Below are 26,857 nucleotides of genomic sequence, written 5' to 3'. Positions count from 1 at the left end.
AAATCGATTTAATAATGACCGTGGTAACGATTGCGTGCGAGCGTATGTGTGTTTCTGTTCCTCCATCCTCTCCCAGACTGTTTAAATCAAGAGGTTAGACAAGGCTATCTGCCTCCGCACTCCGTGTCTAGCCAATAACTGTTCTCTAGCCGCCTGGGTATGTGTGTATGTGTGTATGTGTGTGTGTGTGTGTGTGTGTAATTAGGAGAGTCTGGGTCTATGTGATGTCTCAATCGAGGGCTGCCTAAAATTTAAAGCCACCCTGTTCTCTGGTTGTAAATCCAGTGTGTCAGTCTATCATTTTCATGCCGCCCCAGCTCCCGCAAGACACAGAGCTGGTCTATGCAACACGATGTGAGTCACTGAGGTCACTGGTCATTCGGTCGGTTCGGATTAAATCATGTTTTATTTTAAAAGGAACGTGCTCGGGATCAGATTCACGTTCGTGCTGTTTGAGTTCATCGTCTTGTTACAATAAATGAAAACCGCAGCTGAGGAAAAAGGCAGAACGAATGCTGCGGAGCGGAAAATCATAGGATGCCAGCATGTGGACAAAAAGCATGAGGCTGTAGTAGGTTCTGTGAACTTCAGTGGAAATCCCCAATGAGTTCATCACACCATCTCATCTTTTTTACAGACGTCTCATTGGCCCCGGGGCAGAGAGAACGTAATCCTGCGGTTTTGAAAGATTTATCATCACGTGCAGGACTCGCACCCAGCCGGGCAGAAACAACTCCCTTCCAACTCCAAGAGTAGCTACCCCCCCGACCTTTGACCTGCACACTGAGGAAAGCAAAGAACTTTCTCCTGGAAAACATTAGGGAATTGTATTAATACAAGGATGTGAAAAATCCCCCTGCATTCCCACTCAAAAGTGTTTTTCCACAATGGCAGCGATTCTTTCGTTCCAGCAGCTTGAGCTTTTTCGCAATCCTCCAGCACTGTTATTATACTTGACTCCATTAAATCATCAATCCTGCGAGGAGGACGAGCGGGCGAGAGGTGCAGCGGCGCAACATGAGCCGGGATCCTGCGTCAGGACAGCTGCAAATACGAGGAATGAACACTGGCAGTTCGGAGCAGCGGGGTAGCTCCTGTGTCGCCTCGTTTGATTTCTCCCAATGACGCCAGAAAGTCTGTCGCTTATGAAGATATAATGTTCTCAGGCTGACCGCGGTGCATGAATCAAATCTCACAGTTCTTATTTGTTAGTTATGAGTCCGGCCCGTATGCACATGGCAATTTGTGCATTACACGTTTGCCTCCTGTGGGTTTCAAAGGTGATGTTAAAGACTTCGGCTTCTTCATGGGGGGGGGGGGGGGGGGGGCAGCAGCTCGGTTTCACGACCGTTACAATGAATTCATATCTTGACCCAGTTTCCCAGTGAAGCAAAACTTCTGAACCGTCCCCTGCAGCACAATCCACTCCTGCACAGAATTATTTCAGTGTTATATTAACTTTAATTCTTAAGCACATGCTTTCACTTATGCTCTGTTCCCTCCACTGGGTCAGCAGCATCGAGTCGAGCGCGGTTCTGGTCCAAATGGAGAAAGGGCCTGACTGAAACAAGCTGGTTCTGCATACGACGTATTGTGCAAACACGTCTAAAAGGTTAAAGTGTTTGTAGCGGCTCCAAAAGACCCCATTTTAAAGGGTCAGGATGCGATAATGGCTTTAAATTGGGATAATGGGGCACAATTATCCACATAACAGTCTTTCCTCAAATGCGTCCACAGTGTTTCACTGGGTTCTGTGTAAACAGCGGTGATATAACAGGTACGGAAACAGCTGCAGGAAAATAAAATGTGGGGGAAATACAAAGAAAACGTTACTTATGAACGACGTCCAAATATAGAACTCAGTGATTACAGATCTGGGGCCAGTGGTTCAGACCGGTTTCACTGTAATAATGTGAAGCCATTCTGCATCAGGTTCGAGAGGAGTTCAAGGAGTTCAGTTCACACATGGCTTTCTCGCATTGTGCTGTGTCCTCTGAGGTCTAGAGCAGGTCACTAGGAGGGGGGGGGGGGGGGGGGGGGCGTCTAGACCTGGACCTAGAACTGAAAATTAATCAAAGGAAGAAAAAGGGAAACTTAATTTACACCTTTTATTTTTCCCGAAAATGAAGTACTTTTGAAGATGTACTTTTTAATGAAAGCTTTCTGTTTTGTACAGAAATCATTTATTTTATTAGAGCACTTATAAATCATTTCTCCTGTTCAATGTGAAAACTGACGATAAAACCACAAACTACAACCTTCACTCAGGAGCAAAAATCTGTCTTTAAACTGAAAAGAAATAATGTGACATTTATCGTCATCATTGACATTTTCTGAGGACGTTTGTGTACGTAGCACGAGGTTAAAGAAGTTTAGTAAAAGTTCATAAGGAGTGTAATAAGAGACTAATTCGGAGAATCTTCGTCCGACCCACCCGTCACCGCACTCAAACAAAGTTTTACATTTTGCCGACGTTGGCCCTGAGGGTTTAAAACACACTTCAGAATAAGTTGTGTTTTGACCCTGAGGGCCAACGTAACATGCTGCCCTGCACAGGCCCGGAGCGGACGCGTCTTTTCTGGGAAAAGTCCTCTGGGACACGGGAAACTCTTTTTAAGTCTGTAGAACCACCAGCAGCACTTTGTTTGGAATAAATACAAGAAGAGCTGATACGTGTACGTGTGTGTGTGAGTGTGCGAGTGCGTGCGCATCCCTCTTCACACGTTCGAATGGGCCGCAGTACCATCCACCACACTTGACTGACAAGTGATTCCTGGTAGGTGCAGTTTATGATAATGTCGTCTTTATGGAAAATGAAGGTGCTAACCACACAGCCCATAAATGCGAGCAATCAATTATCTCACTGGAAGCTTTTTATTGTTTTAAAAACACCCCCCACATTACGAGAACAGTCAACGCAGCACATTTTCCCTTTATGTTCAGCCGTAAATTTCCATAGAGCAGGGTGTGTGTGTGTTGAAAGACGAGTGCTGTGTGTGCTTATTGCACTTTCACTCACTCTCTCTCACACACACACAGACACACACACACACACACACACACACACACACACACAGTCATCCTGCCAATGACAATCACACCCACAACGGCTACAACAGCCACGTTTCAAGGTATCTCTCCAGGTGTGTGTGCATGTTGGAGTGTGTAATAAGTATGTAAACAACTACGACGAGGCGCCATCAAATCTGAGGGACCCAAAGCGATCTTCACTCCACATATTAAACGATATATCTGAAATTAAATGTTGTAATTTCAGTCTGTAAGTTGTCACATTTTCTCGACGTGATGATACAATGATTCAAGTAGCAAAAAAAACTAAAAAACATTAGGCCTGAGGCGAGTTTTCATTATGCACAAGCGACAGCGGGAGAGAGTAAGTGGGTGTGGGTGTTACGGCACACAGACGAGCAGGAATGTGTGGGGACAGGAAGAGGCAGCGCAGCAGTGCTGAGCGGGGGGGAAACAGGGGGCGGGAGAGTTGCCCCACGTGCTGCTTACTTAGATCGTCCTTGCGCAACATCTGAAGTTAAGAGTTTGCGTTCCTCATCCTGGCAGCCACGTCGGCCTTTGAAATATTTGACTGGCAGCGAGCTGTAAATTCAAAAAGGCTCCATTTAATTTAGGAAAGTATTTTAAGAAGCCGGTCACGCTGCTTCAGAGGTAACCGCACGCTGAATAGGCCCCAGAGAGTGTGAGAGCAATCTGTGCTGTCCTCAGGTACGACATAAACTAAGTGAAGTGCAGCTCAGGTTGTGATTTTCTGTCCGAACTCGGACCCAGACCCGAGAGGCATGTCGTTTTTTAGCGTCTGAACCCGACCCGAGCCCGATGTTTTCACAGATAACTGACGTGCGCAGTGTAGAAAAAATTTGGACATCCCAGCCAACTTGGCCAAACTCGACCGGAGCACAGATATCATTTCCAAATTTTTTTCTCTGAACCCGACCCACAGGAATCCCTCTTGGATTGAGTGTCCACACTCTTATATAAAGATGGACAACATGACATCGCCCAAAAAACTAAGTCAAAGGGGGCTGCGTGACAGATCAGAAACCCCGCCTCCTCCATGTTAGTGGATCAAATTTCCCGTAAAGATGGTTTCTGGTATTTTAGATAGTTCTAAGAAGATGTTTGTTCAAGTGCTTGTTATTCCAGTAGGATTTGAATGACTTATTTTGATTGACAGCTGAGACTGACTCATGATTTGTTGACTACATGTATTGGCCGGGCCCTCGCTGTCGCACGGAATGAAGTCCCCGGCATAGATACTATATCTTCATTTCTGGACTGTGGGAGGAAGTTGAGACACGTTGACCATCCTTATAAATAGTTTATGGCTGAGACGATCAACGATAAGGGGATCATCAGTAATTTGGAAATGATTTATGAGGTAGAACCGGAACATTCTCTGGTTTGTGCATCTTCAAATCTGAGAAATTTGCTGCTGTTCTCTATTTTGAAGCGTTTATGAAATCCAATATCTTTGTTGGTCGGCCATTTTATAGTCTTGAATGGGTTAGCTGCAGCCCTACTTCTCATATCCTTGTACGTCTGTCCGGAGACGGTTTATAAAAATAGAAACTGTGTCAGGTAAAAAAAAACTGCAATTAGGTTTATTGGAACAACAGATTTACTGAGTCGGTGCCTGGAACTGTCTTTATCTGATAAGAGAGGACGATTGGCTTTAAAGTGCCAATAAAACATGCTGCAAAAACAAATGCTTTGTGGGTAAATGATTTAACTGCATGTCCCACATTCAAATATGTGCTTCAAGAGAAAAGAAGATGTATTTGTATTTTCTTATAAGCTTAAACCTGTTGGTTTGCCTTTAGCGGTTTTAAATATAGCATTTTAAAATGTGGTTGTCCTTGTGTAACAGAAACTGGCTTCTGTGCTGAAATCTGACATGGGACGTCCTGTCCCTGGACGGGACACACACAGTTGAAGCCAGAGGGGGACTAACGGGTTTGAAAGAATGTTATCTCGTTCAGTCTCTCTCTCTCACTCCTGCACACTTTCACCGTTTCCAGTCTCAGATCAAAAATGTCTCTCGGCCTCGGTGTCGTGCCGCTCCACCAGTTCCGCCGCTATCTGTCCACACACAAACACAGGCTTACACTTTTTTTTGGGGGGGGGGGGGGGGGGGGGGGCGTCTCGGGTGACATATGGAGTGATAGCATGAGCAGGTGGGGGGTCCTCACTTCTGAGTAAAGCTTTTGCCCAGCTCGCTCGGACTGGAAGGAAACACAAGACGCAGTTGCACCACCTTTTAAGAAAGAAAGCCAAGTGACGGAGCTGCTCTTGAGACGTGTCCGTGTCACCTCACTCGACCCCCGTGTCAGATCAGAGTAAATTAAATAAACAGTAAACTCAAAGATCCCTTTGGTCTTTGGAAAAGTTACCACAAAGCTTCCACTTCAGTCGGACTCAGATCTGCTTCACGCTCACTTCTGCTCAACTGTGGATCTTCTCCCTCTGACGACACCGTGCGTGACACTGACTAAAAAAACAAATATTCCACCAGACTAACTCAAACCTTTATTTTCCTGCTGGCATCAGTATTAACTGTGTTCCTCAGTGAACTACTAAACCAGAGCCGTTTCACTGCTGAATCATTAAAGTGATGACGGGGGCTGACGGTGCAGAAACAGAATTGTGTTTGGAAACTGATGCCTATCTGTGTCCTGCAGTGTGTGTGTGTGTGTGTGTCCACGTGCCAGATGTTGCTCCATGTTGATAAGGAATTGTGTAACTATTAGTGGAGACACCACACCGCAAACAAACACACACACCCACAAAGACACACGCACACACAAAGCCTTCCCACTCGTATTAAGTTATATTATATAGAGCTCTGTGTTTAGAGGAAATAACAAGGAGAATGATTGTAAATGTGTATGTGTGTTTGCGTGTGTGTCTGACTGTGGGTAGACGGCCAGACTTGGCCAACGGGCACCGCAAATATTTATTTATGCACCTTCTGGAGTCTCCTGTAGCAACGCTTCTCTCGCCCTTTCCTCGTCTCCACAGGAGGAAAAGAAATCAGTAAAAGAATCTCTTCTTCTTTTCTTCTTCCTCGCCCTCAGCGTCCTCGCTCTGCTCCATCCCTCCCCTCCTCCCTCCGCAGCCCTTAGCACGTTTACTTGAAGCTGAAGTTCCCTCTGCACTTGTTAATGGAGGAGTTTCTGAACCAGCGGTTTGAGCTCTGCTCCAGCAGATTGGATGTGAAATGAAATAATAACTATGTGGTTTCGACTTCCACTTTTAAAGCTACACAAAGCGTTATCTTTGTATCAACACTGACTCGATGTGACACGGTTGCCCCCATTTACACCCGAGTCTCTGGGACTGGAAAGTGCTCAACCACATGAAAGTGGAATCACCAGAGACGCACTGAGGCCTGATTGTGATCTGATTGGCCAAACCGCTTGTGGAGATGAGACCATATTCAACGCAAGTGTAGATGCTATTGTGTTGACAAACAACAACTATGTAGGTGGAAATTTCACATCTACATTGATAGCATTTTTCCTGTAGGATTCACAGTCCTTTTCTGCCATATTTATTTTAAATTATTATTTAAAAAATCGGCCGATATGAGCCTTTTGCAGGCACATCGGTATCAGCGTATCAAAGATGTGTATTTAAGTTATTTTTCTTAATTCAAGTTTCATATATTTTATTGCATTCTTGTTTTATTTTTATTCAAATTCATTTGAAGTATATTTTATGGTTCAACTGTAAAATATCAGGCCACAATTACATTTCTTTGTCATAAGGGTTTGATAACGACTTCTTAAGAGTCAATGCCAACTTTTAAAAACATCTATATTTAGCGATATGTCATTATTGGAAATGATTCCCTTTCCTATTGTTTGAAGTAGCTATATTTTAATCAGCAGACGTCTAGTCTGCATTTTTTTCGTAATGCAGTGCAGACTGTTTCTGATCGATCTGGAGTTCAAAGATCATGTGACTTGGACAAACACCAGTCAAACGTCTGCTCCGAGATTTTCCTCTTGTACGGAAGCAAATGGAAATCAAAGAAAATCCAAAAGCTGAACACACAGACGCATGGTTCGCATAAAGCTGTGAAGTAAATCTGACTCGTGTTAAATAGACAAAAACACGTAAAACCACTGGTCTGGTGCTTTAACCACATGAGGACAGAAATTCTGAGATTTATTTGAGTCTGAACTGAGACAACTTGTAAAGAGAGAGCAGCCGTTAAAGAGATATAAATGGTGACATGCAAGTGTCAGACGGATTGGTTACAGGACACGCCGATCACGTGTGTAAAGTGTGAGTCAATGAACCGCAAGCTGTTGGGAAATGTGTGTGTGTGTGTGTGTGTGTGTGTATAGAGTTGAGGTGGGCTGTGAGGTGACAGTAGTTGCAGGTTGCACAAGCATATTACCACATGGACTTCTATCTTTGTGAGGACACTCGACATGATGTGTTTACGAGCACCTTGAGGCTCATTTGCGTTCAACCCCTTGACCCAATCCTGACCTTAAACTAATTCTAACCTGAATCCTACCGCCAGGGTGACACGGTGGAACAGTGGTTCGATCAGAGCAATACAGTTGTGTGCCTCTGTAAGTTTACAGTTTGCATTTTGGCCCTGGGATTCGCTGGCGACCTGTCCAGGGACGTACCCCGCCCCCGCCCCCTGGTATAGATGATGCATTGACCCTAAAACCAAGTCTCAACCCTTAAACAGCACATTGAAGTTGTGAGGAGCGGGGTCCTAACAAAGATAGAAGTTCAGGCACACACACCACAGACAGCAGGTGAACAACGTCAGCCAGAGAAGAGCAATTTGGTGTTTTTTTGCTGTGACCACTCTTTCCTGCTCGCACGTGCATTAGTGATATCCCTGCAGACACAAAGTCCCCACGTCATGTAAGTGAGCAGCGGGATGACGCACGCCCGATCATAGCCCTGTGTGTGTGTGTGTGTGTGTGTGTGTGTGTGTGTGTGTGTGTGTGTGTGTGTTGTTTTGGTCAGGAGGTGATGATTCATATTCAGATTCTGCTGGACTCCAAAAAAAAGTCCTCCCCTCCCCCATCGTCAGCGTGCACAGGAAAGGAAAACAAGCCGTTACCGTGCTGCGTCGACGTACTTGCTGCCCTCCGCTACGCTCACACACACCTGCAGACGCTGTGGACCATTCGTGCACGTGCAAACAAAAAAGGTTTTAATGAAGAAAGCATGTCACGTTCCTTTTAGCTCCTCTGGACGACAACTGCTCATGAATACAAACAATTTCATTAATGGCAAATGAAATTCAGCACGGACCGAAGCAGCAAACAGGGAGCGTGCACGCGCCTACGGAGAGCGTGCGCCGCCTCTCAATCAACCCTCGCTCATCCACTTTCCTCTCAACCTCCTGACCTTCCATCTCTTCCACATGCAATTTCTGCTTGTTTGTTCTTGACCAGGTCTGACTAATGAGGAAACAGGGGAGCCGAGCACATGTCATTTCCTCGCTGCTGCCGATTGCGAGGCTTTTAATGCTCTGGTTAGCGGCTGAGGGCGCCTGCAGCCCAGAAGAACATTGTGCTATTAGCAGAGCAGGAGTGTTGTTGGGTGTAATTGAAGATTCCAGAGAAGGTCTGTGTTAGGGAAACGGAGGCAGAACATTGAGTTTCTTTGAAGCAGAAAAACGATGCAAAGATTTAAAGACGTGCACGATGAACAGCTCGTAGGCAGTCGGCCTGCAGCAGCGCATATACTTCGATAAGAGTTTAAAAACGCACAACACAAAGCAACACACCTGAAAACACGCGAGTGGTGGAGGAGTCTGAGCATATGTGCAGGAGATCACACCTACAAACATTTCAAGTCTGGGAAGTGGAAGGCGGAGGTTGTGCCAGTTGTGTGTTTTTCCCATCATTAACATCTGGCAAGTGAAAAGACACTGTACCTTTCCCACAACCTGAATATGAAATGAAAATTTAGCATTCATGATTATTAAATATAAAAGAATAAATATGCGTTAGAAATACTGTTAACCTGAATTGTACCCGTCTGTCTCTACTACAGCTCGTCCTGCGCAGGGAGCTTCACCTGCGCTGCTGGAGCGTGTTTGGTCCTCAGCTGATCAGATTTCTGTGTTAATCACTTCTGCCACCACAGCAGTTTTCTCTGCCCCTCGCTGCCGCCGGACGTTTGCAGCGAGACCCGGCGGTGCGTGCACGTCCACCTCAGCCGACCGGTAAGTGTGGTTTGATCCCTGAGACCCATCGTTAATTATGTTTTCACCCCTGTTGATTTGTTTGTCAGCAGGATGATGCAGAACTTGAACTTGAACTCCAGAGGAGCTTTATGTGATGATGTAAATGTCAGTTGCTCTGGACTTTTTCCAGAACTTTAATAATGATACAAATTCAATATTCTTTATATTTGAAACTCATTATTGACTTAACTGATTATTGATTACATGGTTTGGCTCAGCTAAAAGTACAGACTTGTCTTCTAATGCGGAAAATCACGAACACTACTTCCAGTCACATACAAAAACACACACAGACCAATTAGCAACTTGTACAATTGAATAAATGAGACCCTGGAGAGCACGGGAGGAAGCTGTTAGTTCTACCTGCACGTCCCTGGTCACCGCGCTGACACCGGGGGGGGGGGCGAGGGCGAGGCAGAACTCTCTAAAGGTTAACGACCGTTTTCAGGCCAGTAATGGCAGCGGTGAGCAAACATCCCTGTTCCCTCGTTCGATCGGAGTTACATAAAGCGAGGCGGGCCGGGGGACTGTTTGTTCTTTCCTCTCAATCACATTATAGAAGATTTCAATGATCTCAAGACAGGAAAACGTTAGGGTGGAGGGGGGGTGGGGGGTGGGCGCTGCGAGTAGGGTTCTGCTCCTATTTGCATGAACACGGCTGGAGGGTGTAAGTGGGAACTGTCGGGGGTAAATCTAAAACTCTCTGTCCTCGTTGTGCAGATTGTAATAATTATCCTCTTTCCTTTCTCTGAGGTGAAAACAGAAGAAAAAGGTTTTGACTCTATCACTCGAGGAGAAGCGGACCCTGAAGGTCGCCGTGTCAGAATTAGGTAACTGACACGCAGGCTGTGTGTGTGTTCAGCCTATAGCCCCCCCCCCCCTTCGAGGCCGTTAAGAGTTGAGCAATCTGTGTGAAGCTGAGGGGGAGATGGCCCCACAGGTCCCATGATCCTCGGCTCTTTGCTGCTAATTTGAAACACCCAATGTCCAAACTCGACTTCTGCTTTGCAAGAGAGCGCTCCGGGCTCCGTGCGTCAGAGTCGTCCGGCTGAAGCTGCAGATAAAAAACTGCTCAACTTGCATTCTCACTTCATGCTCGATTTTTTGTTTTTAGAGATAAAAGGAACTAAATGTTCTGATAAAGTCTAAACCTTCAACCGACATGATAATTAAGAGATTATGAAAAGCAGATAGACCTGATAGCTGGATGTTTTTCATTGGTTTGTTTTAATCGTATGATTGTTTTTCATTTGAATCGACATCTTAACAAGTTCTCGAGCGACAGATAACTTTTATGTCACACTTAAGCTCCATTCAGACATGCACTGAAACTTTCCGGAAATTCCAGAGTGCACCCAAGTGAGGATACAGCAGGATGAAGTCCGGAAAATGTTCAGCAAGCGAGTGGACGCATTGATGACGTTTCTTTTCAGCTGCAACCAATTCAATGAAGAGGAAAACACTCCTAAAAGTAATGAAAGTAAAATACTTGGACAAAGGAAGAGACAGAATTACTAAAGATGTCAAAGATTAATAAAATGGTGATAATCTGAATCAAGATGTTGGCCGGCAGCGCTGCGACTTATTTCTTCATCATCAGCAGACACAAATAACATTTTATGTGCAAATCTGATGTTTCCACATCACAGAGACACTCAAATGTGGGTCTCGTTGGTTGAAAGGGAGAGTTGGCTGTTGAGGGAGTTGCTCTGGGCAGCAGTGTAATGAGGCGGAGGCCATGAATAATATACCGAAAACACCATGGTAACGCCAGTGATGTAACAAAATTAGGTAAAAGTTACACGACAGTAACTGATGTGTCGTCCCAAACTGTCATTTCTGAATCCAACAATAAGACAAATGACTCAGTCGAGCGCAAACGTCTGCCAAGGCACAACAGTCACTACACAGTTGAATTCACTCAATCTAGATTTCTATTTGGATCTGCCCCAAATCGCACACACTCATAAATAGCGGTCCCCTAAGCATGTCAGTTTTTTAAAAATCAAGATCCATTAATTATTTTCAACAATGGAAGACCTGGTTTGATGAAGTGGTGATGCAGCGTGGGATCATGGGAGTTCTTCAATGTTTTCCGATAAAAATCTACCTTCACAAAATCATGTTCATGGATGAGGTCATGTATTAGCATTTTATTCCCGTAATGCAGGCGACTGGCTAACGGGGCTAACAGTGTGTTTTTCCCTCGTCATACATCAACAAAATATATTACATCTTATATCTTTCAATAGGTTTTGCGTAATCCTGATGACAAACGGACCGGGGGGGCTATTTGACAGAGGTAAATATTCAAGTGTCATGTGATCACCTGTCAGTCGGCAGCCACAGATGTCGAAAAAACTGCTTAATTGGACCCAATTCAAAACAGTCTAGTCAGATCAGGGCTCTACTGCCAAAGCCCGACTAGAGGGAGCGAGGAGGGAAAAAGGGATTTGATGGCAGCTCATCTGAGAATAACTTGACCCCCGTCACAGGAGTCTTATCTGGATTCACACCCTGTTGTCCACGTCAGCACTTCGGCTGACCCAGAGATCAACTCTGACCCCTCCTCATCCACTGGACCGTCTCCACCCCCCCGGCCTGAGCACAGCTGAAGACACACACACACAAACACACGTGTGCTAAAGCCCACACCCAGCCACATAAACAAATAACGCAGTACACACACACACACACACACACACACACACACACACACACAGAGAGACTTCAAGCGAGAAGCGTCTCATTAGTAGACCGTAATCAGCTTAGTGGTCTCCAACACCCACTGGCACTAAGCTCTTTACGGACCAACCCAGTTAGAGAAGTGGCAGCTGAGTGATGTCATGGCCCGGGATCCAATAAGACACACACACAGTCAGACGCACACAGATCAGAGTGGAGACATGGGGAGAAACACTGCGGCTATGTTGACATCAAGACAATCACCTGAGAAGAAGTAGTGTACAGTGTACAGTGTGTGTGTGTGTGTGTGTGTGTGTGTGTGTGTGTGTGTGTGTGTGTGTGTATGGGTGTGACCAGGGAACAAACTCAAGAGCGTGAAGAACGCAGAGAACTTGTAGCTCGAATAAAGCAAAAGGAAGCCCAAGCGTTTTCCTGAGGGAGTGTGTGAGAATTGAAGGAGACAAATAAGTGTGTGTGTGTGTGTGTGTGTGTGTGTGTGTGTGTGTGTGTGTGTGTGTGTGTGTGTGTGTGTGTGTGTGTGTGTGTGTGTGTGTGTGTGAGAGAGAGAGAGAAAGGAGGGGAAACATTCCCTCCCTCCCTCCTCCTCCTCCTGTGGACTCAGTAACCCCAGTGGGTTGGTGGGTGGCTTCTCCGTTCTTTTAGGAGGCACCCGATGCTCTCTGAGCCCGGCATACATCCCATACCACAGCGCACAATCAGCACTCTGTAGCCAGGATCCCGCTCATACAGGGCGCTGGCACGCTGCCAGGCATGCACACGCACGCACACACACACACACACACACACTGACGGGCACAAACATCTCACACACTCATATATATATATCGAGATGGAAACGCACACATACACAGAAGATACTTAAACTAAAAAGGGACACACTGTATACGTCAATGTAAATTGACCAAACCACAATGAGCGGCTGCAACTAACAAATCATTTTGTCTGTTTAGTCTATGAAAACTGAAAATGGAGAAATTGCACATAAACATATAAAAGTCACTTTCCCCAAATAAAGGATTATTTCTGTCGCGGACTAATCCAAACCCATTTTGACTCCAAAGAAAAGCAGCAGAAACTGTGTAAAATGGTTTTAAGCATAGTTAAAAGCACTTTATAAAGAAAATGCTAAATTATAATCATTGTCAATTATTTCACTTTACTGTTGAACCCCTCAAATCATTGCTAACTGTTTCTACCTGTTTTAAGTCTTTATGCTAAGCTAAGTGATCTAGCTGTTGCTTCATATTTATCGTTAAGATAATTAAGGTGGTAATGATTTCACGAAATACAAACAAATGCACCAAAAATTCAAACTATGACGAGTGTGTATTATGCAACAGAGTCCAGTTATGAGAGATGCATTCAGCAGGTGCTTCACCTTAACTTGGCGGGTGAGCCGACTTAATGAAACAGGAAGTGTTAGGAAGTGATCTCCTCCTAATGCCTACATGCTCCGCTCAAATCTTTCCTCTGATCTAAATCAAATCATGTAGTTTATATTATATCTGATGGAAGTTCCTCGGGCCGCGGTGACACGACAGGAGCTTCATTCATTCATTCATTCATTCATTCATTCATTCCAGCACAAACATCTCTCACACACACTCCCCCGCCCGAGAGCTTCGTAATCTGCGCGACATGATTGTGAGAAAGACCCCCCCCCCCAAAAAAAAACAACAACTGAAAAGTCGGATGTGAAAATAAGAAAAAAAAACAGAGCAAACAAAAAGTCCAAAGAGAAAAAGAAGAAAAGGCAGGAAGAGGAGGGGAAGAAAGAAAGAGAGGTCTGGAGAGTGGAGGAGGGAGGCATGGTGGGGGGGAGCGGCTTTGTTCAGAACAAAATGAGCAAAACAGTATTGACAAAAGAGACAGGAGGTGTGTGTGTGTGTGTGTGTGTGTGTGTGTGTGTGTGTGTGTGTGTGTATGTATGTATAGACAGGCTAGACTGGGGGCAGGTAAGTGAAGGTTACTTTGGCCATTAGCTGAGGAGCTTTTGGCTGATCCCTGCTTCCTGAAAGGTGATTGGCCTGGATGATCTGTCTCAGCTTTTCCGATTAAGAGCAGCAGTGCCTCGAGAATGTGTGCGTGCACGTGTGTGTGTGTGTGTGTGTGTGTGTGTGTGTGTAAACCAAACAAACCCCGACTTTGTAGTGTTAACCAAAGAACTCTGAATTGAAAAGAAAGCACATACAGGTGTGGCCATCAAATACCTTTCTGTCACATCAATGACAAGTTCAGGGGCCAAAGTCCTTAAGACAAACACACACACACACACAAACACAATCACAGAGACATATAAACACACACACAAGCACACAGCGGCGGGGGAATGAATTGTATTGGCAGCTTGGTCAGTCAAAGAGGCGCCTCTGGACAAACGAAATGTGTGAATCTGGTGGGTTTGTGTGTGTGTGTGCACGCCAAATGGATGTGAATAAGCCACTAGTCAGTCAAAACCTGACTAGAGTACTGAACTGTTAGCTGAGGTTTTACTACCTAATTAACATTCGCTTGGCCGGGCAGCTCAGCTCAGCTCTCTCTCACACACACACACACACACACACACACACACACACACACACACACACACACACACACACACACACACACACACACACACACACACACACACACACACACACACACACACACACACACACACACACACACACACACACAGTAGCAAGGGCCGCTATTGAGTTCCTGTCGAGGAGCCCTTGAGCAAGCTGTTAAACCCTCAGCCGCCCATTTGGCTGAACAGGAAGTAAGTGAGGGATTAACAGCTGAAAAAGAAAAGTTCAACCATGAATAGATGAGCAATTTTATAAAGTTTTTCTTAAGTCGAGGTAGAGCTCGTATGTTCACGTGATGATGTCACTCAGGTTCTGCTGCTCTGGCGCCGGCCTTGGATAAGTCGCCAAAGTCACACGTTATTTATGTGCCACTATCAGCAAGATCATTCCACGCAGAAAGAAACCCAGCGTGTTTATGTGTGTGTGAGGAAATAAAATCGCCTGTGGTGAGAGATGAGAATCCAGCCTTGTCAAGGTCTTGGGAAGATAAGTGAGTGAAAATAAAACAAGGCGTGGGAGAGAAGCACAAACACAACAGAAAGAACAGAAAGAAAGAGAGAGTGACAAGACGTCAAGAATCAACAAATGAATGAGTTTTCTTCACTGGTAAATCACCACGGTAACAAGCATGTGACACACAGCTCCCTCTGCTCCCTGTCAAAATTGATTTTTCACAATAAAGCATATATGAGAGGAAGAAAAATGGACCATTCAAACTCCGGCATAACTCGCGTCAGCATTTCCAGGTCGTAGAAGTCTATATTTCCATTTTAAAAGTTTTCTTTCAATGACATCCTCAATGTTCCTGCACACAGAGACTTCTGAATAATCAAATAATACTAGAGCTCATTGTTCATCAACTTATTTTTCCCCTAAGTTTGGTATTTTCTTGAAAAAAAAAAAAGATATTTTATGGATTCGGTCTTTATTTTATTGACAGTGTTGGATGATTCTTGAAACTCTGATCCCCACGAGGCTCGACCAACGTTGCTTTCAAAAAGAAGTCAGTCAGAGGCTAAAATCAGAAGTGACTGCCCGGCTCTGTAGTTTCATCCGAAGCCGACCCAGAATACACAAGAGAGCTGATTCAAGAACGTTTTTAAAGTAGGGCTGCAACTCATGATTATTTTTATTAAACCGCCGCCAAGGAGGTTATGTTTACACTCCTGTCTGTTTGTTTGTTTGTTACCAGGATTATGCAAAGCTACAGAACATATTTCCACGAATCTTGGTGGAAGGATGGAACACGGGCCAAGACAGACCCAATTAAAAACGAGCACGGGTCCGGATTAAAGAGGAGATGCAGATCACTTCCTTTAACATTATGAGATAAGGCTTTTTTTTTTTCACATTTTCAACAATTTCCATGGGAATAATTCCTGGATCCTGATGAAAAAAAAATCAAGCCTATAGAAAGGGGTGGATACAAATGAGTTTGTGCAATGTGGTGCAGCTTGATTTAATTCCAAGGGACCGCTGGGCACTGGCGGAGGAATGCAAAACGTTGGAAATCCAGAGAAATGTCCAAGATACCGTTCTCATTCGTCTTGTTTTGTCCAGCCAACAATCAAAAAACCCAACAATACACCGTTTTACGATAAATGGAGTATTAACATCAGTTATCATCATCGATTCCCCTCAATTAAAAACAAAACAAAACACTTGTTTCCAAGGAAAGCCACAGATGTGCACCCGTGTTCTGGAACAGCGCCACACAGAGGCTCCCGAACGCAAATGATTATTAAATTCCTAACGAATGACTATTTGGCGCCATTTGTGGCATCAAAATAAAGTTTGGCCCGAAGGGGGTTTTCTGTTTGTACAACTGTTGGAGTAACTGCTCGTGATTGTGTAACGTTACATAAGACCCACCATGGACAACCGTATCATACCACAAGGTCACGCTCATTTATTCGAAGTAAAGAACAATTTTGAAACTCTATCAGAAGAGGATCTTATGTAAGAGCCGTACAAGGACGCTTTCATAGCCTGATGCAGCTTACGTTCACATGATGGACAACATGCGACGCACACGGTTAAGACTTAGGCTCCATTTATTCATCCTGCAAAATCAAATCCAGCCGTTTCCTCTTCTCCCCGACACTGTCGTCAAACATTGCCCAACCAATGCGCCATGAAGGAGATATTTTAGATTTTTCTCTTCTGCTTTTCTCATATGCAGCTATGAATACTTTCCTTCTTCCTGTACAGCAGGAAACTCGTATTTCCCCAAAGACCCATCTGATTGATTTTGTGTTGAAGGCTGAGGCACCACCATCCATCACTGGATTTCATATTCAAGGGACGTATTCATGACAACTGCACATGCAAACGGGGAAGGAGCATTTGGAACACTTCATTGTTGAGACGCAGCATAAAACGATTGGCAGCATAATATTTCCTCTGTGTATCGTTTTGGCGTCTAAGTCTTCAGATTCATGGACGTGTCACTCAAAGCAGTTTCCCTTCAACACTTTTCATCATTTTATCCACATCTGCTGCAGCAGGGCCACACCAATGCACGCCCACGACATTTTGCTCTCACATGATATCACTAAAATCTAACTAGGGTGCTGGCAGGAACCGCTCTGGGAAACCTCCAGACCATCGCACTCGGACATTTGCACACTCAGCTCCTCTGGAAAATTTCAAGACAAAATATCCAGACTTCAGTTTGCAGCCTAATCGTGTGCGGTGGTTTCGGACATGTCTGCTCGGGTTGAGGCGGACAGGCAGATTGGGGTTCGGTTGATTGGAGACTCTAAATCAAGCGTAGGTGTGAATGTTAAGACGGAGGATAAATCAATTCGCACCAGAACTCCAAAACCCTTTAAATCCTTTCCAAGGATGAAGCCTGGATGACTTATTGATCGACAGCTGATTGTCACACTAACATGCATCCAACAAACTCAAGGTGAGAATGCATGAAAAAGGTACCCTGATATATATCCCCCTTACAAGATCAGTGAGAAGAGAAAGCACCAGAAACCTGCACAATACTGTCTCCATTAGAAGTAAAGAATAATAATCGAGCAAACATCTTAAGTTAAACGCTTGTGGCTGTGACATGATGACCTGTAACATCCCGTAAACTCCCTCTGCAGCACATGTTCTCCAGGTGTTTGCCCTGTTGTTCAGTGGCTGTTTTATATTTAGCACGTTATTTGCACAAAGCCAAACTCTCCAGTGGAATCTCCATGATGGCGCCAGATGTGGCTGGCGGTAAAAAAAAAGAAAAAGATTTGTGATGCCACTGCAAAGCCTGTGCCGGCTGCTATTGTCCTCTATTCTTACACGGTGGACATTCATTGGCTCACACAGGTTTGTAGAAAGCTACTAGAATAAAGCCGCTCTGTACTTCTAGAGATTTGCACTGTTGACCCCATACTGCTGAATGCTGTCACACTGCATAGTGTTGTGACCAGTGTTGTGTGTGTGTGTGTGTGTGTGTGCGACGGCTTGATCATGCATCACAAATCAGTATATGTGTGTGTGTGTGTGTTAGCAATAAACTCGGATTACTCCTCTACCCCTCTGATTCGCCTAATTGGACGAAGGCGAGGGGGCTGCAGTGAGACCATGCTGCCGCTGCGGCGCACGCAGATGACCTCATCACATGGTCCGGGGCTTGAAGTCAGTGGGAAAGGAAAACGCCTCAGACCTTTCGAGTCCTCTCACACTGATATGTTGCAGTGGGACAGTTGCACACACAACCTTCGAGGCTCAAACCCAAACAGAGGAGAGTGTGAGCTCAGAGACTCGCTGAGCGGACCACCCAAACAAAGCAGACTGGACCTCGGAGAACGACACGTCCCTGACTTCAACCAAAACAAACCCTGCGACCGTGCGTCTGACCTCCTTCGTTTTCTGAAAGGATTCACAGCCAGATAAATGAGTTTGGGGGGGGGAATAAAATATTAGTATGAAAGTATGAAATATGGCTTTTGTTTCCTCAGACTGAAAATCAAATAGCTGTGGGCTTCTCTGCTGTCCACTCACTTTGCATCCTCCCGTGCATTGGGGCAAATCGGTTGTGTAACTCCGTAATTAGGCTAATGAAGGAAAGTTGAGTTTGCAGTGTGGAGCTCATTTCCAGCTTTGTACAGATTATGTAATCATAAGATTCAGGGGAGGACCTCCTGCCTCGTCCTGTTTATTTTTATATTCAGCTGATTATACAGTCCAATACAAAGGAGCTGGAAGTCTCCAAGGCCAATTAGTTGCTAAAATTGGAATTTATCAAGCTGCCGTAACTAAACGATCGTTTAGCTTTGTCTCTCTTTACCTCAAAAGGTCCCCGGCGAAATAAAGAAATGATCAAAGATGCTGGAACTATAAAGATAACAGCGCTGACTCATGAGCAAGAAATTAAGTGGGTTTTATTTTCCAATAGTCAAATATCAGTCTTGGTTTTGTCCTCCACATGTTCACTTCTGCTGCCACGGCTCCACATCTGTGCTGCTGTGACACTCAGCGGAGGAGGCGGGAGCTCCGTCTGCCTCCAGCACCAACAACAAACACAAAAAGAGATAAACAACACACGCACTTGCACACTCAAACACAATGGTTCAGCTGGGATTGATTGTTGTTAAGCAAACTAACAACCATAACCTACACTGTAAACTGTAAAGACTTAGTCCCAACATCCCAAAAATAAACCAAAATATCCCGGGTACAAACGCTGCCATCTTGCACATTTGAAGCCAGAGGCTGCACAGTAGTGATTGGAGGGTGGAGTTCTCTCTCTGTGTGTGTGTGTGTGTGTGTGTGTGTGTGTGTGTGTGTGTGTGTGTGTGTGTGTGTGTGTGTGTGTGTGTGTGTGTGTGTGTGTGTGTGTGTGTGTGTGTGTGTGTGTGTGTGTGTGCCCGGAGCCTCACCCTCTTTAGGGGTCACGTCCCGTCCACGTGGTCGTGTTTTACGTAACTCCACCAGAGCTGTTAGTCTTTGGCCTGCGTTACACACACGTCTGTCATCTCAGTCTATATCAGTGTGGAGTGTGGAGGGGTGAACGTATGTCACAGTGTTCGTTGCATAATGGATTTCCATAAAGAATATATTATACTTAATGAATGTAGTGCTTTCAACAATGCCAACCCTTTACATGGGTTAAAAACTGAGAAAGAAAATCATTAGAAATATAAACTCTCAGGTTAATTTAAAGGGAAAATCTAAGGTCAAAGGTCAAACTATGACCCTGAATGTTGTGTAAATGTCGCAGCGCAGTTTACAGATCGTCTTCCAGCTTCAACTTTGCCCCGACACACTTAGCTTTCACAGCTTTCCTTTTCAATGATGGATTATTACTGACACTACCGATGCATTCACGCTCTGTTTTACTTCCTAATAATGTGGTTAAGTGAAGGTGTTGGCTTCTTCGCAATTTGTCTGATCGTGTGAGGGCTTGTGCCTTTTGTCCCGTCACTTATCGTAACAAAAGAAAAAAAGGTTTCGCCAAAGCGATGAGGTCTAAGATGCAAATAAATGTAATCTGCTTCAGACAGGTGAAGACTTATTGCTGGAGAAAACGTAGGAAACTGCTCCCTCAGACAGAGATAGATAGATAGGGAGGTAATGGGATCAATTACACAGCTCTTCTAATGTCTATAGTGAGCAGGATTTGGTCAGTGAAAGAACTTTGTTGTGTGTGTGGGTGTGTGTGTTTTCCTGGTCGCTTCACTCACTGACTTTAAGTGAGCTTTACCTCTTCGCAGCCCACATAACCCTGAACTCTGAGGATGTGGGAATGTGCCAAGCAGCTGCCAACTAGGCCAAGGAATCCTGCAGCGTCACCAATAAAACAACGTGCTGCACAGAGAACCAGGGTCGATAAAGTTTCTGATGTTAAATGTACTTTATCTTTAAAGTTCAACTTTAGAGTTCAGCAGTAGATCTTACTTGCCCTTTTAAAGTTTTTTATTTGAATGGTTAATTTGCATATTTCAATTTAATTGATGTATTTATTTGCATTTAATTCATTTATGCATCAACAGATCTCGCACATAAATGTTCCAGGAAATATATAATTTTATATGAGAAAACATTTTATCTACAGTTTTAGAGGTTAAAGCTTTCACTTGGGGCGAAAAGCTGTCTTTAAACTTAAAAATTAAATAATGTGACATTCATCGTGATAATTCTTGATTGACTGATAATGAAAAGTTTTATCTTGATATAATTTTTTGGTCATAAATCTATAACCTGTGTTACAACGTGACAAATGATGAGTCTAGACACAAAGCCACACACACACACACACACACACACACACACACACACACACACACACACACACACACACACACACACACACACACACACACACACACACACACACACACACACACACACACACACACACACACACACACACACACACGATACTGATCCAATTGGTCAGTTATGCATGAGTTTTGCCCAATTAGGCAACAGTAAACAAATGTAAACAGCCTCGCTCTGTGAGCCGTCAACAACAAAAACAACAGAGTTCACGTGACTGGGAATCGAAGGACGAAACGCGACAGCATTGATTTCCGTTTCCATCCGACAATAAAATTCAAGTCACAGTCTGAATCATGGGCTAAATTCTATCCTATAGATACATATGCATGGACGTCCTGCAGGGGGAACTAGTCTCAGGGCAGGACTTTTAAAAGGCTCGATGTTATTTTGAGACTGGCACACACGTCTTCTCCCTCCAGATGGAGAAGAAATAAAATAATAGTCTGGGAAGGGGACAGCTGCGAGCGCGGATAATAAAATTCTCTCATGGGTTTCTTGAGGGGGAGATTTGTGGGAGTGGTGGCTGATTTAATTCAAATTAACATTTTGTCCCGAAAATAAAGTAGCAAGCTCACACTGTCTGTTCGGCTCAAGGTCACGGCAGTCCACTCCGTCACGTGGGAAACACACACACACACACGCACACATGGATCCACACGGCAAAGTCATACACGCATTTCCGCCACTGCTCTTAAAAAAATACACATCACACAGTGTTTACTGCATCCACACTCAAATGCGTGTCACGGGGCGAAAACGCAGACACACATCACATCTGTTGCAGTTGATTCGCTCTGATTCGATTCTCGTCTTTTGAGTTATTTGGAGTGAAATGACTCCCCCTGCGTTTCCTCAGTGTCTAAATCATGGGAGGTTCATTTTGGCCATTACATAAGACGTTACCAGCGTCCAACACAGAATTGTTTTTGGCACATATCCCACTACTGATGTCCAGATTTAGCTTTCGGGCCGCATGTGCCAAAACTATGTACCCCCGAGACATACACACACTCTTTCTCCTATACAAGCCGGTGCCTGTCGGAGGAAAAAGTAACCCTGTAATTACGACAGACCAAAACTCTGCACAGGATCCACACAAGACAAGATAATTAATAGTTTTTGAATGGTATTTTTGTTGGTAGATTTGTGCCATCTCTGTGTGGCCACTTTTCTTTTCTGTTTTTGCCTCTTTCGCTCCCTGTGTTTTGGATGCTCAGAAGCAAAAAATAAAGAGAAAATCTATTTCGAAGTGCCTCTGCAAGTATTTAAAGGATGGAAGGAAACACAATGTGAGAAGGGAGGAGGACGAGAGGCGTGAAGACGAGCGAGAGAGCGAGAGAGAGAGAGAGAGAGAGAGAGAGAGAAATAAGCTGCACAATAGTGAACAGAAGGGAGGGAAGGAATTTCAAATATCCATCTGCCTCGATGTTGGAGCAGGGTGAAGATTGTGAGGAATGAGTAGGTGTGAGGACAAGTAGAGAGACACAGAGATGAAGTGGAAAATGAGGTGAGAAAGAATAAAGAATAGCAACACACACAAATGATAGAGTGCGAGGGGAGAAAAACAGTTTCAGGAGAGTCCACCCGTCCCGGGGCTCGGCCCTGCAGAGGCCCGCCAGCCCACTGTGGTAAAAACACTCAAACAAAAGGATCATTTATTGAAGGAGGAAAGAGGGGGAGGCGGAATGGGGGGGATGAAAGGAGGGGGGGGAAGACTGTACAGAGGCATTTGAGAGCTGTGTGAGTGAAGCACTGGCCCCATCTCAACATTCACAGCCAATGTGTAACATTCTCCCCCCCACGCTGCCCCGCTGACGTACGCGGCAGCCAGATCCCATATGGTCCCGCAGCGGTAGCCTGCAGCACTTCCATTTAAAATACACCCAACAACCGCTGCATGCTTCCACCAGCACGGCTTCCACTTCCCAATAAAAAAACTCCCAACACTTCGACATATGGATGCGGCCTGATGCTTCGTTTCCATGTGGGGAATCTATGAAAACCAACTGTGGAGCTCAGACACTCGCCGCAAGATCCCGTGATGAATCTCTGCTAATGCCTTAAATTCTTAAATCCAACTTCGGGGGCAGAGCTATGAAATGTTTACCGCAGAAACCCGGGAGGATTAAGTCCAACACAACCTACAGTGCAAATCATGTGGAAGCTAGCGGGGCTACATAAACAGTGGTGCTTGGCAGGGTGCATTCATCACAAGAGCCCCGCTGTGGAAGGTTAAGTAAGACTACTGAGCGTTTTACTACATATAAATCCACATCTCTATTTAAATGCCGCTCTATCTGCTTATACTGCAGACATCCACTTCTTAACAGGCCAATTTAGTGCAGACAGTGGCTCAAAGGGAATGTTTCTCGATGAGGAAACGTCTCACTGTGACCTAGTTGAGGCATTGTTTAGCTGTGTTGGTGCCCCACAGCTCGAAATCTGCCCCGTGCAGGAGGAAAAAATGGAAATACAATGAAAATTCATAGCCTAACCTTATTGACCCCCCCCCCCCCCACTAACAACTAAGTTACAGCACTGTAAGTATGCATTTTATATTATACTGCACATGTATATTACCAATCTGTATTTCATGGACATATTGCATACGTATAAAGTGTTAATTGAATATTTCAGTTTTTACCTTGTTTCTATTTCTATTCCATTTATCTATTATTCTATTATATAATATCAGATACATACACACACCAACACTAACAAAAACCTAGTTCGAGGCTCGGTAACACACTTATCCTCAGTATTGTATTTAAAGAATCTACAGACAGTTTTCTATGGTTCCTTAATGAGGTTCTAGTGATTATTGAGGAGACTCTAACATTTAAGTTTGTCAGTGAGAAGGTTTTAGACGTTTCAAGGAGGTTTGGAGGACTTGGTGGATCTTTACGAGGGAGCACAAGCCCTTCAGGAGGTTTCTAGTGGGCCTTTAGCAGATTGTTAGGGGTCCTCCAGATGGTTAAACACCTATAGGAGAGCACCACCATCAACAAAACATCAAATGAGGGAATGTCTTTTGCAAGAGTGCTGCTCGAGTTCAGTACACTTGAAGAATTTATGACAAGGAGCCCTGCTGACACACTTTGGCTCCTTTCCCTTTTACTTGTCCCCAGCACAAGAAAGCAAAAAAACAGGTAAGCCAGTTTGAATGTCTGCTTACTTTACTTTATATTATCATCATAATTTTTTAATTGGGGAGTGGAAAACTCCTAAATTAACCTAAAATAAAATCCCCAAGATACAAGGAAGAATCACTTTTCTCCTCCATAGCTGAATCTTAATCTGACAGGTCAACACAAAACAAGGTCAAAGTTCTACTTTATTGAACTTGGAGTAAATAACCTGTATGAAGTCTCAATTGTTTCCTTTGCTGAGAGTAGCACTGCAGTGAGATGGAAAAAACAGCTCAACTGAAGCAGAATGATTCTTCTTGTCGTAATAACTTGAATATAAATATATACAAAACAAACGTGTATTAAATCTGCACCAAAACCCACGAAAAAAACCTGGATTGAGGAGGTGCAGCACTGGGAAGCCTCAAGAGGATCAATAGTCATTTCCAGAATATCGATATTCATTGTTATTCCAATAGGTTGTCTGGCCTTCAACACCTAACACAATCACATCAGGTAAAAAGTGGTCTCTTCTCTTTAGAAGTAAACCAACCTCCAGACGAGGAAACCAATTAACAGATTGTCAGCACAGGTGATCTATATCTCATACTGTGGACTATGGGCACAGTCATACAAATCAGACTAGTGTCCACATTTTAATATGGCGCCAGGCGAAGTTTTATTACAAGTACAGATGGAGAGGGAGACTGTTCTCCATCGGATTATCTTGAAAGTGTTGTTTTTTTTTCATCTGAATAATGTGACAGAGCAGAAGGAGGAAGACAAAGAGAGAGGAGGACGACACATACTGAAAAAAGTACGATCACAGTGTGCATTTGTGTGAAGAGAAAACTGGAGAGACATGATACTGAATAAAGTCTAATCAGCTCTTACCTGTTCCCTCCTTGTTTCCATTCTGATGTGTCCGCAGCTCCTCTGATTTGTAGAAGTCAATGCTGGCATACGTGTTGAGGCTGGAGCTGCTGCTGCTGCTGCTGACTGCTGCGCCCACTCCCCCAATCCCAGAACCTCCACCCAGTACGGAGAAGAGGCGAGAAGGGGCCTGGCTACCTGAGGGTCCATCCAGGCCCAAATGGGGGCTCTCTTTGTTGACCAAGTCCAAGTCAATATAGTTAAGACCTTGCTCTGTGGATGAAGTCTGAGTGTTCGTGGGAAGGGACTGTTGTCCAGGGAGGGGGCACTGAGTGGGGGTATCATTCGCAGCACCATTCCCCCACAGCACGCTTTCAAAGCCCAGCCGACGGGCCACAGCTTGGGTGTGTTCGGGAAATAGGGAGGCAGTGGACGAAGAGGAAGTGGACGTGGAGGTGGGGAGGGAAGGCGAGGCCAGGAAGGTTTCTGAGCAATGACGTCGGCGTCCTTGGGGGTCGGCACGGATAACTTTAGCCCCGTGGTCTGGATTGAGTCCAGGTTTTGCGAGGGAGAATTCAAGACCCCGTGACAACACTGGAACCGAAGGATCAGTCCTGGTGGGGGAAGGGGCTTTGGGAGAGACACTGGATGATGACCTAGGGACAATGTTGCTATTTAAGGAAAAGACCATCTCTGTGTAGTCTCCACAGGATATAGGGGACACGGAGTCAGACACTGAGGGAGCACTTTCTCTGCTCTTCCTAAGTGGGGCCTCGGCTACTTCGGCTCTCTCTTCACGGGGGACAGTAGGACCCTCATCACAAGATTTGGGGGCATGAGCAAGAGTTGGAGGCGTGGGAGGGGTGTGGAAAGATGGGAAAACTAGTGGGGTAAGAGAGAGGGGTGAGGGGGACGGAGAAGGGCCCAAGTCCATGTTGACATATTCAGAGGCAGCTGGGGGAGTGATGGGGGCAGAGGGGCTGCGGGAGAGCGGGGCAAAGTTACCTAGGCAAGAAGTTGTCCTGTGATGAGGATTCTGGCTGCTTGGGCAATGAGGCAGTGATAAGCCATGCCTGAGACCCCGGCCACGTCCTCCTCCAACCCCAGTCTGGCCACACCTCTCCCCCTTAAACTCAATGCTTACATACTCTCCAGGGCTCTTCGGTTCTGGGGGCAGGGGATTCTCACGGACTCTAGGAAGGGTATTAGCTTTAGAAACATCCACAAACAGACTCACTGGTCTGCTTCTAGTATGGTTACCCTGCTTGGACAACCCGCTGGAGCCCCGTCTCTGCTGGAGCTTAATCCCATCTTTGGACTGAGTTCCCCCAGCCACTGACTGGGTAGCTCTCTCCTCGCTCTCCCCAAGGCTCTCGCTGCTAGCTGAGCTAGAGGAGTACGAGGAAGATGAGAGTGACAGGTGGCGTCCCACCGCTGAGTTACCTGATGCTGGTTGCTCCTGACGCACTCCCATCGTCCTACCTCCACTCATTCCCCTACTACAACTCCCATTGGGCCTTCTGCCTCGTCCTGGCCCATCGTCAAAGTGTCCAGCAGAGGGGTTATGTTTGTATGACCGGGGAAGCGAATAGTAGGAATAAACCATCTTGGGGGCATGCTGTTGAGAACTGGTCTCCAAATGAGCAGTGTGTTCAGGGGGTGGGGGGCTGCCATTTACAGAACGAGCGCTGATAGGAGACATGTTCATATAGTCACTGCCTGCCCTGCTGTCTGCACTGCCACTGCCTATCCAAGCTCCTCCAGAGAGACCACCACGCTGGTCAGGTGAACAGCTGCTATTGGGGGACATTATCATATAGCCATCAGAAGTTGGTGGAGGCCGGATTTGCTGTGGAGGGGACACACTGTTGTTAGGGGTCATGGCCATGTAATCATCAGCAGGTTTAGAATCTGAGTCCGGGACAGAGACAGCCAGAGACTGGGACAGGGATTCTGGAGGCTGAGTGACGCCAGGCAGCATGGACATATACCCATTGTCTACACCTAAATCTACACCTCCACCTGCTCTCCACTCA

General features: G+C 45.2%; 1 protein-coding gene across 1 annotated transcript in view; it reads right to left on the bottom strand.

The window, feature by feature from the left end:
* si:ch73-335l21.1 (insulin receptor substrate 1-B) overlaps positions 1 to 26,857 on the bottom strand; it is a 43,574-nt gene that overhangs the window by 2,748 nt on the left and 13,969 nt on the right. Inside the window, 1 exon segment of the mRNA XM_034569162.1 lies at positions 24,843 to 26,856. Coding sequence (XP_034425053.1) covers positions 24,843 to 26,856 — 2,014 coding nt within the window.

This window comes from Hippoglossus hippoglossus, chromosome 18 (genome assembly GCF_009819705.1).
Source record: "Hippoglossus hippoglossus isolate fHipHip1 chromosome 18, fHipHip1.pri, whole genome shotgun sequence".
NCBI lineage: Eukaryota > Metazoa > Chordata > Actinopteri > Pleuronectiformes > Pleuronectidae > Hippoglossus > Hippoglossus hippoglossus.
This window is presented reverse-complemented; position numbering and strand designations above follow the sequence as displayed.